The sequence below is a fragment of the Heterocephalus glaber genome, unplaced genomic scaffold, assembly GCF_053883595.1.
Source record: "Heterocephalus glaber isolate CG9 unplaced genomic scaffold, H.glaber_assembly_v1.0 deba00000818, whole genome shotgun sequence".
In the NCBI taxonomy this organism is placed as follows: Eukaryota; Metazoa; Chordata; class Mammalia; order Rodentia; family Bathyergidae; genus Heterocephalus; species Heterocephalus glaber.
Window position 1 is genome coordinate 13,088,361 of NW_028258164.1, and position 15,189 is coordinate 13,103,549.

The following is a 15,189-nucleotide window of genomic DNA, read 5'->3' on the forward strand; positions in this document are numbered from 1 at the left end:
CTGACATCTGTCTTGTGGTTTATTTACTGACAGTCTCAGAAGAGAAGGTTTACTTATTATCCCATTCAACAAAATCCATTCATTATTTTATGTTGTCAGATACTAAACCAGGCACATTACAAGATGGTTTCTTGAAAGAAATGCAAGTAGATATGTAGTTTAATAAATATAAAATAATGACCATTAATTTAGATACAGTGCTGCTATCCATCCTCATGTACTATTCTAAGTTCCTTAAGTATATTAATATTTTCATCTGCATAAAAACTTGATGAGTTTCAAAAATGATGCTGGAACAGTTCGATGACCACATACAAAAGAATGAAGTTCACCTCCAACTTCACACCATCCCCAAAGGTAACTCAAACTGAATCACACTTCTACATGTAACAACTGCAACCTCAAAGTTTTTAGAAGAAACAATAAGAGTAAATCTTAGATAAATCCTTCCCAGAAATGACACTGGAAGTACAAATGCCTAAAGAAAGCAAATAGATGAATTGGATTTCATCAAAATAAAAAATACTTTTGTATCAACAAAGTGAAAAGTAACACATAATGAGAGAAAACATTTGCAAATCACATATCTGACAGGGAATTTGAATCCAAAAATATAAAGAATATTTACAATTCAACAATAGAAAGAAAACCAATTCAATTAAGAAATAGGCAAAGGAATTGAATAGACACTGCTCCAAAGATTAAATAGAAAATGGCCAATGAGCACATAAAAACATGTCCCATGTTACTGATTAATGAAATATAAATCAAAACCACAAGATATTACTTCACATCCACCATCCTTAAGATGCTAAGCACAGGGAAGATGCCAAATCAGCCCGCTGCAGACAGGCAGGTCTGCGCACACCCTATCGAGGTCCCAAGTCGCACGGGAGATGCGGAATCAGCCCGCGCCCCGGCTACAATCTACTGGACCCCCCACCCCCTGCTCCTCTGTACAGCCACCTGGTTCCACACTACAAAGACGCAGAGGACACTGGACCACCAGACCACGGTACTGAGTCCCACCGCTCCCGGCCCAGAGGTAGGGGCTGCTGAGCCGCCATCCCACTACTCCTGGTTCAGAGGAAGGGGCTTCCCGGCCACCATCCCTCCCGCTGCTCCCAGCCCAGAGGAAAGGGCTTTTGGGCCACCTTCTGTCCCACTGTAAAAGTCTTTGTAAATAGGGGAGGGTGGAGGGGGTGAAGGGAGGGCTAGGGATGGGGAAAAAATAAGAACCAAGATGCATTATGTAAAGGTACAATTCCCAATGAGAAATGTAATTGTGTTGTATACCTACAATGTATCAATAAAAGAATTTAATTTTTTTTAAAAAAGATGCTAAGCACAGAGTTACAACATGATTCACAGATTCTACTCCAGGTATACACCCAAAAAAGATGAAAATATATGTCCACAGAGAAACTAGTACTCAAGTGTTCATGAAAACATCATTGACAATAGCCTTCCAAGGTAGAGGCAACCCAAGTTTTTAAATGGATAAATAAACCATTGCACATGCCCCAAATAGAATATTATTTGCCAGTGAAAACAAGTGGAATGATGGTGGCTGAATTGTGTGTTACATGACTTATATCTCAACCAAACTGTTTAAAACAATCACAGGCATAGAGAAAGGATAGAGGGAGCCTGCATCTAGGGGGTCCTACTGGTCAAATTTGGGAAAATGTGAACATAAAAATAAGAAATAATGCAAATAAAAGGAATCAAGTGAGGTAGGTACTGTTTGTTTCCTCCTTTTACACATAAGGAAATACATGTGCATCGGAAGCGACATCTCATTGCCACAGCTGAGATTTCACTCCAGGTAATCCAGCTACACAGCCTGCAGTCTTCACCACTGCAATGCCTGGTATTTTCTGAGCCCATTAAAACTGCACAAAATCTGACGAGGCATAGAGGGAAAAGGTAGGAGAAGGTAGATTTAGGAGGTCTTGGAAGAAGATGTACTGCTTAACTTGAATCTTGAATTTTACATAGCATGTAGCAAGACAGCTGAGGGTGGAAAGGGAAGAAGATACGCTAAGGCAGTAGTTCGGAATGACAAAAGGTGAAGAAAAGTGACCTTAGCAGAGGAAGGAGAAAACAGATGTCAAAAGGTGGAGTCACAGAGGTAGGCACTAGCCTGGACTGGTGACTTACAGGAATATGAACTAATAATTGCATGTTGTTCAATCATTAACTTTGTTTTATTTATGCAGGAATAGAAAATGGACAGTCTCTTTACCAAATTCTCTAAAGTCTGCAGTGTAGATGGCTGATTAGTTTAAAAATGTACAGAAAGATAGAAGATATTGGTTATTTCTTCATTATTGCCTAATATTTACATGTAAATTTAAGGCAGTTTTGCAAATAGTTTTGTTATATGGATGGTTGGATATGATGTTGGCACTGGTGTATCTCAATTTGGAAATCTCATCCTCATTTCATTTTTTTTTTTTGGTACTGGGGATCGAACTCCAGTCCTTTCGCTTGCGCAGCAGGCGGCGAAACCACTGAGCTAAATCCCCGGCCCTCATCCTCATTTAGATTCTAGTAACATTTATAGAGTGTGTATCTTGGCTCTCAAGCACTGTACTAAGCACTTCACCTCATCTTATTCTCACAACAGACAATGAGATAGGAATTATGAAGAAAATTCATGTTTAAAGAATTTAAGTGACTTCTCTAAGCTCAGTAAGAGGAAGATTTTCTAAGTAGAGTTAGACATTTTCACTCCATATTCTATGTTCTGCCCTTTACATGACAGTGCCATCCTATCTACCACCACTGGGGGCAGGGGGTGTCTGTGTAGGTGTCCGTGTCTATGTCTGTCTGTCTGTCTGTCCCTCTCCAGACAGTCCTGCTGGGCTCCAAGAAGGGAGAACCCTGAGAGACAATAATTCTGAAACAACACACCAAATTTACTTCACACTGGTTCCATTTAAAATTGCTGTAAAACATGTATGATTCAAGTTTCCTCTTAGTAATTGAATTTTAATCAAATATTTTTACTCGTAGCATTGTGGCTTTTTCATATTTCATACCCTGTATCTGAAGGTCCTGAAACTTTGCCATTGTAAAAACAAATAATTACTTTCTTTTTTTTGTTTTTTTTGTTAAATACTTTTATTGGTACATTTTAGGTATACAACACAATTACATTTCTCATTGGGAATTGTACTTTTACATAATGCATCTTGGTTCTTATTTTTTCCCCATTCCTAGCCCTCCCTTCACCCCCTCCACCCTTCCCTATTTACAAAGACTTTATTTCCATTTTTTCCATTTCTCATCATTTTTTCCTTTCCCTTCTTTCCTTTCCCCTGTGCCTCCCACTACCCCTACCCCTTTGGACCTTTTATTCCTATTTTACATTATCGATTATTCATTCTAATAATTGGTACATTTTAGGTATACAATATAATGACATTCATCATTGGAAATTTGCACCTTTACATAGTCTCTCTTGGTTCTTGTTTTTCACCCTTGCCCAGCCCTCCCTTCAACCCCTCCAGCCCTCCCTATTTACAAAAATTTTGTTCCTATTTTTCCATTTTCTCATATTAATCCCATTCCCTTCTATCCTTTCCCCTAGCCCTCCCACTTCCTTCCCCTTTGCCCCTTTTCTTCCTATGAAATCCAGTTTTTCCACCACCATTTATAAAATAGGCTATCTTTCCTCCAATGAGGATGGTTGGTTCCTTTGTCAAAGATAAGTTGGCTGAGCATGTCTGTAGTCATTTCTGCATCTTCTAATCTATTCCACTGATCCTCCGGTCTGTTTCTTTGCCAGTACCATGCTGTTTTTATCACAGAAGCTTTGTAGTATAGTTTCAGGTTGGGGATTGTGATACCCCCAGCCATATCTCTGTTGCCTAAAATTTCTTTTGCTATTCTAGGTCTCTTCTGGTTCCAAATGAATTTTTGGATTGTTTTCTCTAATTTTTATTTATCTTTTGAAAGCTCCAATTGTTAAAACAAACAAACAAACAATATCCAAAATTATTTCAAGGGACAAGTATCATGTGTATCATCTTCATTTGTTGGACTGTTGAAACTTGATCTCCTTCCAGTCTACTGAATTTCAGTAGATTCTGAATTTCAGCATGATCTCCTGAAATGCAAGTGAACATTAAAGTTGCCTGATTGCTCTGTGGAACTCACAGAGTAGATCAAATTTGATCTTCCTTTTCCTGATGGGTTTCTAAATGCCTCTCCTGATGGCATCAGAATTTTTGTCCTAGACAGTACCAGTGTAGAGACACCTTTCACTCCCACCTTTCAATCCTTCTGAGAGTACTGCAATTCTCTACAATGTTCCCTTGACTAACTGCAGAGGTGATCCCTTCTAGGACTTCCCAGAAATATATTCCACAACCTTGCCTGCCATCTGCATTGTGAAAAAATTCCTGGATATTTGTGATTCTGTGAATTGAAGGTTCTATATTATACAATTGTCATCAATCCATCAGTCAATCAAAAGTCAGGTGAAGGAATTTCAACTTTATGGAGTAGGTTTTTGAGAAGCAGAGTGCCATTTATAAAATGGTGAAATAACCTGAAATTGGGAGATTTATCTTTTGATTTTCTGCAGGGCAGTTAAAAAAGATAGGGAATGAAAGCTTTGAAAGTCATTACAAATTATAGAAAATAAAGCTCCTTGGGGTGGGGATTTAGCTCAGTGGTGCCACACCTGCCTCATAAGTGGAAGGTCCTGAGTTTGACCCCCAGTATTGAACAAAAGAAAACAGAGCTCCTTGAAAGTTTTTATAGGCTATCATTTTGTGCATTGACTCATAGATTTCATGTGATGTGAATGTATTCCCTTTGTGAATGAATCAAAGCTTATTCAAATTAGTCAAGTCCTCTGAGAGTTAAGAGGAAACACATAAACATATGTAATTTATATAATTTATACAAATGCAATTAACTTAAAACATGCTCCTCATTTTGTCCAGATAATAATGGTCCCTGCTATATACTTATACTAGCATTTGTCATTATTATGATGCTGTTCACCAATGCCAATCTTTTAAGGGAAGGGTATACATTTGTTTAATTTGCCTTTTTAGATATAGGTATGACTGATCAAGTGAAGTGCTTTCCTTCTTTCTAAATATTTACCTGAGAATATTTACCATCTCCCAGGGAGTTAACAAGTGCCTGTACACAGGAAATTCCATGCAACCTTTAAAAGAGTGGACAGCAGGTTATTCAAGATAACAAGTCTCCATCCTGGAAACTCTTCTGCCCTTCTGCTTTCCAATTTACAACCTGGCTTCTTGTTGCTTTCTCATCTTTTGCCCACTTGTCTTAGCTGGTTCGATGACTCCTCTCTCCACTTCACTGCTCCAACATATTTTTTTTCCACGGCTGATTACACCAAAATAAAGGACCTGAACATCTCATACCTCATAGAAACAGTGAAAGGAGAATCATGGAACGAAATTTGGGAACGAGTTGGTTTGGGTTATCGGTTTAAATGTCTCCAAATTAATACATATCCTATACAAGTTTATTGGCAGTGTTTCCAAGAAACAGAAACATTGACACCTGTGTGACCAAAATAAATAAATAAATAAATAAATAAATAAATAAATAAATAAATAAATAAATTCAACCTAAATAGAGCTGTGTTACAACCCAAGTCCAGGGCCCCTGTTGTGATCTCTACCATGAGTACTTTGCAGTACTGAATTATTTTGTTAATTTCTTTGGTCACAATTTTTTTCTCCTTAAGTGGATTGGAATTATCAGCCTCTATGTCCACCAAAGGAGATTTCTTTATATGATCCTGGAGGTTGTCTTAAGAAAACACCAGCAGGGATGTAGCTCAGTGGTGCTGCACCTGCCTGGCAAGTGCAAGGGCATGAGTTCGATTTCCAATACCTGGCATTGTGGCAGAACAGGTTAAGAGAATCTCTTTCCATTGCTAACTTAAACATAGAGACCCTTTGACTTTTCACTGGATAGGGGACTAGAGTTTTTAGTTAGTAGGGAAAGATTCTAAGGGTAATACTTGATAATATTATCCCTATATGTAACATATAGTATTTATCTTCAGATATTAAGGATTCTGAATTCAAAAGAAATAAGGAATTTTAACCATGTCTCTGGTCTTGGAGAACTTGAAAGAAAAACTTCAGACTACCTTCCAGTCAAGTGAATGAATGACCGTAAGGAATAGTCTCACCATAAGTGCTATGCTTTCCTATTTGCTCCTGTATTTTTGGTATATGTTATTTTCTTTCTTCTTGAAGGTATGGACAACGTAAATACAATAAATCACTTGTATTTCAAAGAAAAAAGAAAGAAAAGCTAAGCTGCAGATACACACTGTGATTATTTTGTTAACTTAAAAGTCAAGTGTGTGTATGTGGGGGAGCCAATGGAGCAGGGCATGGTGGTGCATGCCTGTAATCTCAGCACTTGGGAGGCTGAGGCAGGAGGATCACCGCCAGAGGCCAGCCTGGGTTACACAGTGAGTTCCAGGGCAACCTGAACTACATAGCGAGACTCTGTTTTAAAAGACAAAAAATAATAATAATAATAAAAATTTTTAAAAATGATAATAAAAACCAATGAAATTGCTCCATTGTCACATTTCCCAATCAAAGGGCATTTTTTTCCTAGTAATTGTGTATTACTACAACAGGGAAAAAATCAGAAATTAATTAAAAATATGAGTACGCCAATCTTAAACTTGCTTCTGAAAATATCAGGCATTTCTTCAAACAACACACAAAATTTTAGTCAGTTAAGTTGTTTAATGAAATACTATGACCATCCAAAAAAATCTTTAAGACTGAGAATTAAGTGAGAGAAAAGTCTTTACCTTAATAGTCTTTACCTAGTTCCCACTAAAAGAAGAAATATCTAATAAATTGGTGGTATAATATACTATATTATACAGGCAGAGAAAATTTTGCAGCTCCAGGGAGCAAATATCCCTGATTAATTGCCATGGAAACATCTAACAGTTGAATTTTGAAATTACAGTTCTTGTTTTATAAGGTCAAACTTTTAAACTGTAACTACTGTGTGTGTGTGTGTGTGTGTGTGTGTGTGTGTGTGGATTGAACCCAGAGCCTTTGCACTGAGCTACATTCCCAGCCCCACCCCCTCTTTTTGTTTTTTTGTTTTGTTTTGTTTTTGAGACAAGGTCTCATTGTGTAGTTCAGGCTGGTCTTGAACTCTGTAGCCCAGGCTGGCCACAAACTCCTGGTGATCCTCTTGTCTCAGCCTCCCCGGCACTGGGATTACAGGTGTGTGCCACTATGCCTGGCTACAGCTCTTTTTAATTTAATTTTTATTTAGAGACAGAGTCTCTCTAAGACTACTACATTTTAAACAATAAAATTATAAACAATTTCTTTCTAGGAAAGAAAATTCAGATTTTTTTAATCCTTAGAAGATCATTCTGTTATGGTGATTTTCTAATGCAGAGAATGGTGACTTCCCCTATCAAACTTCACCATTTGACCATAATGTATACTCAGGTGGACCTCAAATATACTGCAAGCTTGTCACTATAGTAAAATTTAAATATAAAAGTTCAAGAAGAGAAAAAAATGTTTGGTAAAGAGAAAACTCCTGTATTAGAAAAAAAAAAGGCTTCCAGTGTACAGTTTTTCTTTCTCCCAAAGTGATCTTATGTTCTTTTTTCCAACTGTCAGACATTTTATTCATAATAGATTGTGACACTTAACTACCAGTGAAATTATTATGAAAGTTTTATGAAATAACGATTTTAGCTTTAAATTTAAAAAATTACATACTACAGGTCAGGCATGGTGCACGCCTGTAATTCCAGTACTCAGGAGGCCAAGGCAAGAGGATCGCCAAGAATTCAAAGCCAGCCTGACCTACATAATGAGTTCAAGGCCAGGCTGCGCTACAAAGCAAAACCCAGTCTAAAAGGGGGGGGGGGCGGGGGGGAAGAACCCTGCATAAATAGTCTGCAAATAATGACTTAGCCCTGAACAGGATGGTTCTCATAGTTCTGTGATTTATAGATACTTTTGCTGTCACGGGCACCGACCTGATTCATTGTTGAAATACAGGTTTGAGAGGATTTTGATGCTTCCGAGTCTGGAAGGTGGTGTGTTAGGAAACCCGGGGTTGTGTGGTTATCTGACCACAACACAGTGTTGAACACACAACCACCATCGTTAACAGCCTTGTTTCCACCTGTCCCTTAGCAAGACCCAGCAAACCACAACCACAAGTTTTATTTCTGCCGACCTCAAGCATTCCTTCCACTCCCACACCAAGCCCCAGAGAGGCAGCGATCCAAGTCTTGTCCTTTTGGGATGTGAACTTCTTCCCCTTGGCAACGGCGTAACTTGCACAGATGCCACGTCTTCTCCATCCTTGTTCTGACCCACGGGCTCGGTCCAGCCCAATCCCGTATGACCTCCACCTACTCCCACCTTGCTAAATCGGGCTACCATCCCGCAGAAGCACTGCTTGCCAGCTGCGTCTTTAGGGAGAAAAACACTCCCCAGTATCTTCCCTAGGTTGTGCCTGGCCCCTAAACTACCATATACCGGAGTTTCTCCGGGGTTGCGTGAGAGCGCGCTTGGGTTCCGCTCTGCAAACCTAGGTGCAAGTTGAGAAAGCATCGCGGAGGGAGGGAGCGCTGCTCGCGGGGGCCGCCAGGGGGAGCGCTGGCCACAAAGAGCTTGCGGGCTGCGCGAGGCTGCGGCGCGTCTAGGCCGGCGCGGCTAGCAGCGCACTCGCTGCCCACAAAGCACAGCTGAGGGGCTGACACCGGCTGGTGTCGCGTAACCTCAGTCCCCGCCAGCCTCGCCGCCCCCGCCTCCAAATCGCAACGCCGAGCTGGGACAGAGACCCGTCGCGCCACGCCCCCTGAGAGAGCTTGGGGTGGCCAGGCCTGCGTGGGGCAGCGGCGGCGGCGACTCCGGGCCAGGCTGGGACGCACAGTGCGGAACCATGGCTGAGGCGGCCGCGGCTCCGGTAAGCGCGCCGCGCGCCGCGGAGGAGGGGGAGGGGGAGGGCCGAGCGGGCTGTCCCGCCCGCGTCCCCAGCCCTGCGCCTCGGGGTGAGGCCCGGGGTTCCCGGGGCGGTTTCCAGCCGGGAAGCGCTGGCTGCCTCGTGTCAACTGCGGAAGAGGGGAAGTGGGGTGCGTCGGGGTGGTGCTGTGATCGCCGGCCATTCTCGCAGCTGCGGAGCTGTCGTCACGCGGTTCCTTTCGTCTCTGCCACCTGCGATTCGGCGAGGGGGATGGGTGCCAGGTGTGCGGAGCCAGGTGTGCCGTCCCACACGGCGTGACGGCGCCCAGAGCGCCCGGGGCTTGCGGGAACCTGCGTGCGGGGCAGGACGGGGCCGATCGTGGCGTGCGCTCTTGTACCGCAGGCCTGCGTGGGCCCAGCACGCTGCTAGAGGTACCAGGACCAGGACAGAGGCCTCCGGGGACAACCCCTGCACATTGCCGTTTAGGACGAGGAGCATTCCTTAGATTCCCTACCCGAGAAGCCTTGGTCGCCTCCAGGAAAGCTGCTGTTAGTGGGTCTCACTGAGCAGTGGCTGGAAATTGAGAAAAGGAAGAAGGACGAGGAAAAAGGGGGAGCAGCAGCAGCAATGGGTTGGGAATAGCACACAGAGGAATAGCAGCTTTACTTGTGGTACTTAATTTTTAAATTTTTTTTTAAGCTGGTAAGGCTGATCATCTATGTACCCAATAGAAATTTAATGAAAGCTACATACATAACTTTAAATTCTCTAGTAGTCATGTAAAAAGTGAAAAGAAATAGATGAAATTAATTTTAATGATGTATTTTTTTTAACTCAGGGTTTGCAAGATGTTATTTCCATAGTAATCAACGTTAGAAAATTAGCAATGAGATTGTGCAGCATTTTCCATACTCAGATTTTGAAATCTCCTGTGTATTTTATAGTTGGATCACATCTCAGTGGGACTGAGGACATTTCGGGTGTTCAGAGGCCACATGTAGACAGCAGTGATGGTACAGGTCAGGGAAATTCCATGTTATGGAGAAGAATGGTAGAAATGGACATATTGATGATAAAACGAAGTACCTAAAAAGGTGGAAAGGTTGGCATTAAGAGTGGAAGTGGGAAGGAAAGAAGACAGCATGTGTTAAGTTACTGATGAATTTAAAATGGGAAGGAGTATGAAGAAAGAGAGTTTGGCAGGTGTAAATGCTGAGTCTCCATTTTCCTCCTTGACTTTTTGGCTCAAAATCGATATTTTAACTAGCTCTGCACATGATTCTTATGCACAGTTGTTGAAGGTTTGTAGTAGCCACTTTGGGATGGGTGGCACCAAGCTGGAGCTGTTTGGTCTATTTGCCAGCATCCTAGCTGTTGTGTGGTTTCCTTCAGCAAGGCTTGGGGTCTGTGTACCGGAATGGGACTGTGAGGGACCAGGCTGATGCAGGGCTGGGGATTGGCTGAGCGAAATAGGCAGACACACGAGGGAAGCATGACTGAAATGGCAAGGAAGAGAGCAAAGCCCAGGCCAGGCAGATAACCCAGGAGCAAATGGAACCTTCAGAGGGCTGGAGTTCTTACTAATGGGATTGCAGATCAGGTGAGAATAAGGTAGTGCCTGAGGTGGGAAGAGGAATGGTGGTCAGAGTGGTTGGTTTATCAGGTTCAGAGTTAGATGGCTTCATAGAGGTCATCGCAGTCCAACTTCCTGTGTGTTGTAGGAATTTCTTCCTTTTATTTTAATTTAATTTAATTTTTTTTGAGACAGGATCTTACTTTGTAGTTCAGGCTGGCCTCGAATTTGAGGTAATCCTCCTGCCTCTGGCTCCTGAGTGCTGGGATTACAGGCATGAGCCACCACACCTGGCCTTATTTCTTCCTTTTATATCACTGTTTGCTTCAAAGTATATTCAGTGATAAGAGTAGCCTGTTATTTTCTTGGAAAGAGGTAGTTAAAATGATTTATTATAGGAAACTTTCATATGTTGGTTCTAATCTGCCCTTTGGAGTACCACAGTAGATTAAACAAGTCTGTTCTGTTCTGTTTTCCAACCCCGAGATATTTGAAAATGGTCATGTTTTCTGTAGACAACATTCTCAGCTTGTTCAGCTTACTTCAGGTGGTGTGGCTGTATGTGAACAGGAGGGTAGACAAGGCCAGAGCATAAGTTTATTTCTTTTTAAAATTATTATTATTATTATTATTGTTTGTTTGTTTGTTTGAGAGAGGGTCTCACTCAAGCCCAGACTGGCCTTGAACTCACTAGCTAGCCTAAGGTGGCCTTGAATTCACATAATTCTCCTGTCTCAGCCTCCTGAGAGCTGGGATTGCAGGTGTGCACCACCATGCCTGGCTCAGAGCATAAATTTATAAGGTGTATAAGTTAGAGGGCATTGAGCTCAGTGAAAACAGGACAGGGTCCTATGTACTTCTGCCTTTTCCAGAGACAGAGGAGGCAATAGCAACTCAAGGAGCCTCTGGGCCTTTACTACAGGAAATGTGTCAGACTGCTTCTTAAAAAGCCAGCTTCATTAATTCAGTCTTTTCAAATCCATGCCTATTCTCTTAGTTTTGGCTGCCAAGGAACTGTAAGACTGTGCGTCTCACCAACTGCTCCAAGGAGCTGACTACAGTGAGGATCACCCGGGAGGGAACACACCGGACAAGTTGTGAAAGTAAAACAGACCTTTATTACTCTGGCCAGACGGCACCCTCCAAGCACCAAGCTTAGAGAGGCGGCCGGCTCAGAGTCTGAGGCTCTTCTATAGGGGTTGCAAGAGGGAACTTGGCAAGCAGCTGTAAAGAAGCAAGACTTGGTGGTTAGGGGAGTGTAGCAACCCCTACAGAAGCTAGACGTTCTGCTGTTAGAACATTTGTAAAACAGTAGTTGATTTATTGTTGTTTCTAAGAGACTCTCTGAGGGGAGGAGGTTTCTAAGCTTCCTCCTTCTGAGTTCATCTAAAGGGCAGGCAGGTGGGTCAAGCAGCAATATGGAGTCTGTCTTGTTAACAAGGGTCCTTCAGAACTCTAGAGCAAACAGGCTGACACAGGCGCTGTAAACCTTGCCAAAACTGCACTTGGATACATCTCAGCCAGTCAGCTATGCAGTCCTCACCTGACTGCAGACTGGAGTGAGGGTTCCTCCTAACACTCAGTGTCTTGTCCCATCTCTCCCCTGCCCACAGACTTCTGAATGGGACTCCGAGTGCCTTACATCCCTGCAGCCCCTGCCACTGCCACCACCCCCAGCAGCCAATGATGCGCACCTGCAGACTGCAGCCATCTCCCTGTGGACAGTGGTGGCTGCCGTGCAGGCCATAGAGAGGAAGGTGGAAGTACACAGCCGGCGGCTCCTGCACCTTGAAGGCAGAACAGGGACAGCAGAGAAGAAGCTGGCCAGCTGTGAGAAGACAGTTACCGAGCTCGGCAACCAGCTGGAGGGGAAGTGGGCCGTGCTGGGGACCCTGCTGCAGGAGTACGGGCTGCTGCAGCGGCGGTTAGAGAACCTGGAGAACCTGCTTCGCAACCGGAACTTCTGGGTGCTGCGGCTGCCGCCGGGTATTAAAAGAGATATCCCAAAGGTAACACAGTACCTTCATATCTGCCTGTGAGATGCCGCCACAGACCCTCCACCAGCAGTAAGGGATGAGTGCAAGGCTTAAAATGTCTTAGGAACCTTGGAGACATTTTGTGTTTATTTATTTGGGAAGCATTCTGTGTTCAATTTAGTGCCCAGAGTATTAGACTTCAGATGGGAAAACTTTCCCAGTCAGAGTTTGGTTACCTAATACATGCATTTTTTTCTTCTATTCTCTTAGCCCTCAGGATTTATTTCTCTGTTTGTTAACCTATCTGTCAGGATCTTGGGGAGGAAACTAAGTTGAGCATTTTAATCAGTCCATTTGGATTTGTCAGCAGTTCTTGTAAAAGTTTAGAGGGAAGACAAAGGTAAAGGATGTATAATTATATGGTTACTGTGAGGGTCCATGATTATATGTGGGGCTAGGTTTGCTACAGATCACGTCGAGATGTTAGAGGTTGTTGTCCTTCTAGAAGAAATGGCTCACAAGGGCTGGGGATTTAGCTCAGTGGTTTCGTCGCCTGCTTCGCAAGCGCAAGGACCCGATTTCGATCCCCAGTACCAAAAAAAGAGGAAGAAATAGCACACAAAACAAAAGGAAGTAAACATCATTCTGAAGCTATGGAAGACAACTGTGGGCAGCTAGTTCTAAATGCGCCTTTTTATTTCCTCATTAATTTGTTCAACGAATGTTTCTTGAACACTTACTATTTGCTTGATCTACATCCTAAAAGAATAGTAGTCAACAGGCCCAGGGATTTAGCTCAGTGGTTCTGGCGCCTGCCTGGAAAGCACAAGGTCCTGAGTTCGATCCCCAGTACCAAAAAAAAGAATAGTGGTGAACAGTTCACTAATGTCTCCTGGAGCTTTTGTTTTCCTGGGGAAAGCAAGATAACACACACACACACACAAATGCATTGAAGTGTTTTGATAAAAGTAAAGCAGAGTGCTCTCTAGTGATCTATTTTCAAATGGATGTCAGCGTCTCATTAAGGAGCTAATATTAAGCAAAGGCTGAATTTGAGGAAGGACCTAACTAGGAGACATCTGAGGAAGAGCTTCCCAGGTGAAAGAAGAGCTGGTCCAGAGTCCTGGAGGCTCAAATCCATTCATAACACAAAGAAAAAGGAAAAAGGCCAGTTAACTGGTGTGCAGCCTGAATGGGGGAGCATACTGGAGAAACGGGTAGAGGGTTCGATCATTTAGAACGGTGCTTTTCCCTTGTTGGCGAACATAAGAATTACCTGGTGGAGCCAGACATGGTGGTACACATTGGTCATCCCAGAGCTCTGGGAGGCTGAGGTAGGAAGATTACAAGTTCTAGCCCAGCTTGGGCAGTTGAACAACTTGGCAGCACCTTATTTCAAAATAAAAAAGGGCTGCGATGTTGCTCAGTGCAAAGGCCCTGGGTTCAATCCCCAGTACCGGGGGGAAAAATGTTACCTGGGGCACTTTGAAATTTTGACCAGCATACTCCCAGGTAGAGCAGAAGCCTGGATGACCCTTAAAGCTCGATAGAGATTTTCCTGAGTTGCTAAGGTTGTGACTACTAATAAAGAGCACTTAAGACTGAGGAAAGGACCTTGGGTTTTATATTTAAGTGTAATGAGAAGAACCCGGAGGGTTTAAGCAAAGGAGTTCTGTCTGCAGAGTAGTTTGAAGAATCATGCTGGCTGCTGTGTGGAGAGTGGCTCCTGGGGGCAGGAACAGAAGCGGAGGAGAAGCTGGCCGGGCTGATAGAGATAGAGTAGGAGAAAGGAAGTGGCTTGGATGGACACCAGGGTGGGGAGGAGAAAAGTGGACCGCAGCAGGCTGTTGTGATTGCAGAACTGATGACAGATGAGTCAAGACCGATGATCACTGTAGAGTCACTGTGTGCAATTAAGAGTTTGTGCTGTGGGCTTTGCTTCATTTAAGGTGTGAAATTCTTTTTTTTGTTTTGTACTGAAGTGTGAACTCAGGATCTTTGCATGGAACTGCATTCCCAGCTCCTTTTCTCTTTTTTATTTTGAGCTAAGATCTTTCTGAATTCCCCAGGCAGGACTGATACCTTGAATCCTCCTGCCTCACCTTCCCAGAGTGTTGAGATGACAGGCATATGCCCCCTGCCCCAGTCTAAGGCATATAATTTTTATAAGAGCCCTAACTTGCCCATGATGATATGGTTACCAAATATAAATAGCAGAGTTGTATTTTAACGCAGTGGGTGAAGGATATGCTCTTAGCCACTGTGGATTTACAGACTCTTAGCTCTTGGTGGGAAGACCTGGATGGGTGGTATTGGCATTTCCTTGAGGCCATTCCTTGGGGAAGTGTGGCCTGAGGTGGAAAGGAATGAGGCTTCTGGGCCGTGTTAGGTTTGAGATGTCTTCGATAATTTGGGAGAGGTGTCTAGTGGACCCTGAAGCTCAAGGGAGAGAGAAATACCTGGGAGTCACTGATCCAGAGTTGATACTGTCACTTGTGAGCGTAGAAAGGATCATCTCAGGCAGAGAGTGGATAAGCAAGGGAGTCCCGGGACCCAGCCACAGGGGTAGGAGGAGCCAGGAGAGGAGGTGGAGTAGCAGAGGCTGTGGAGGTGGGAAAATCACATGGAAGAGTAGTGGAGTCACGGGCCAAGGAGAAGAGC

At 43.3% G+C, this 15,189-nt stretch overlaps 1 protein-coding gene across 2 annotated transcripts in view; it reads left to right on the forward strand.

Annotated features, from left to right (window-relative positions):
* Positions 1–8,705: 8,705 nt before the first annotated feature.
* Positions 8,706–15,189, forward strand: part of Znf398 (zinc finger protein 398) — a 42,389-nt gene continuing 35,905 nt past the window's right edge. Inside the window, exons 1-2 of one of the 2 annotated variants that reach the window (XM_004860460.3) lie at positions 8,706–8,982; positions 12,166–12,561. In XM_004860460.3, coding sequence (XP_004860517.1) covers positions 8,959–8,982; positions 12,166–12,561 — 420 coding nt within the window. In that variant the 5' untranslated portion in view covers positions 8,706–8,958. Of the gene's footprint in view, positions 8,983–9,146; positions 9,261–12,165; positions 12,562–15,189 lie in introns of those variants that run through there. The other variant, XM_087207652.1, reaches the window with a different exon arrangement.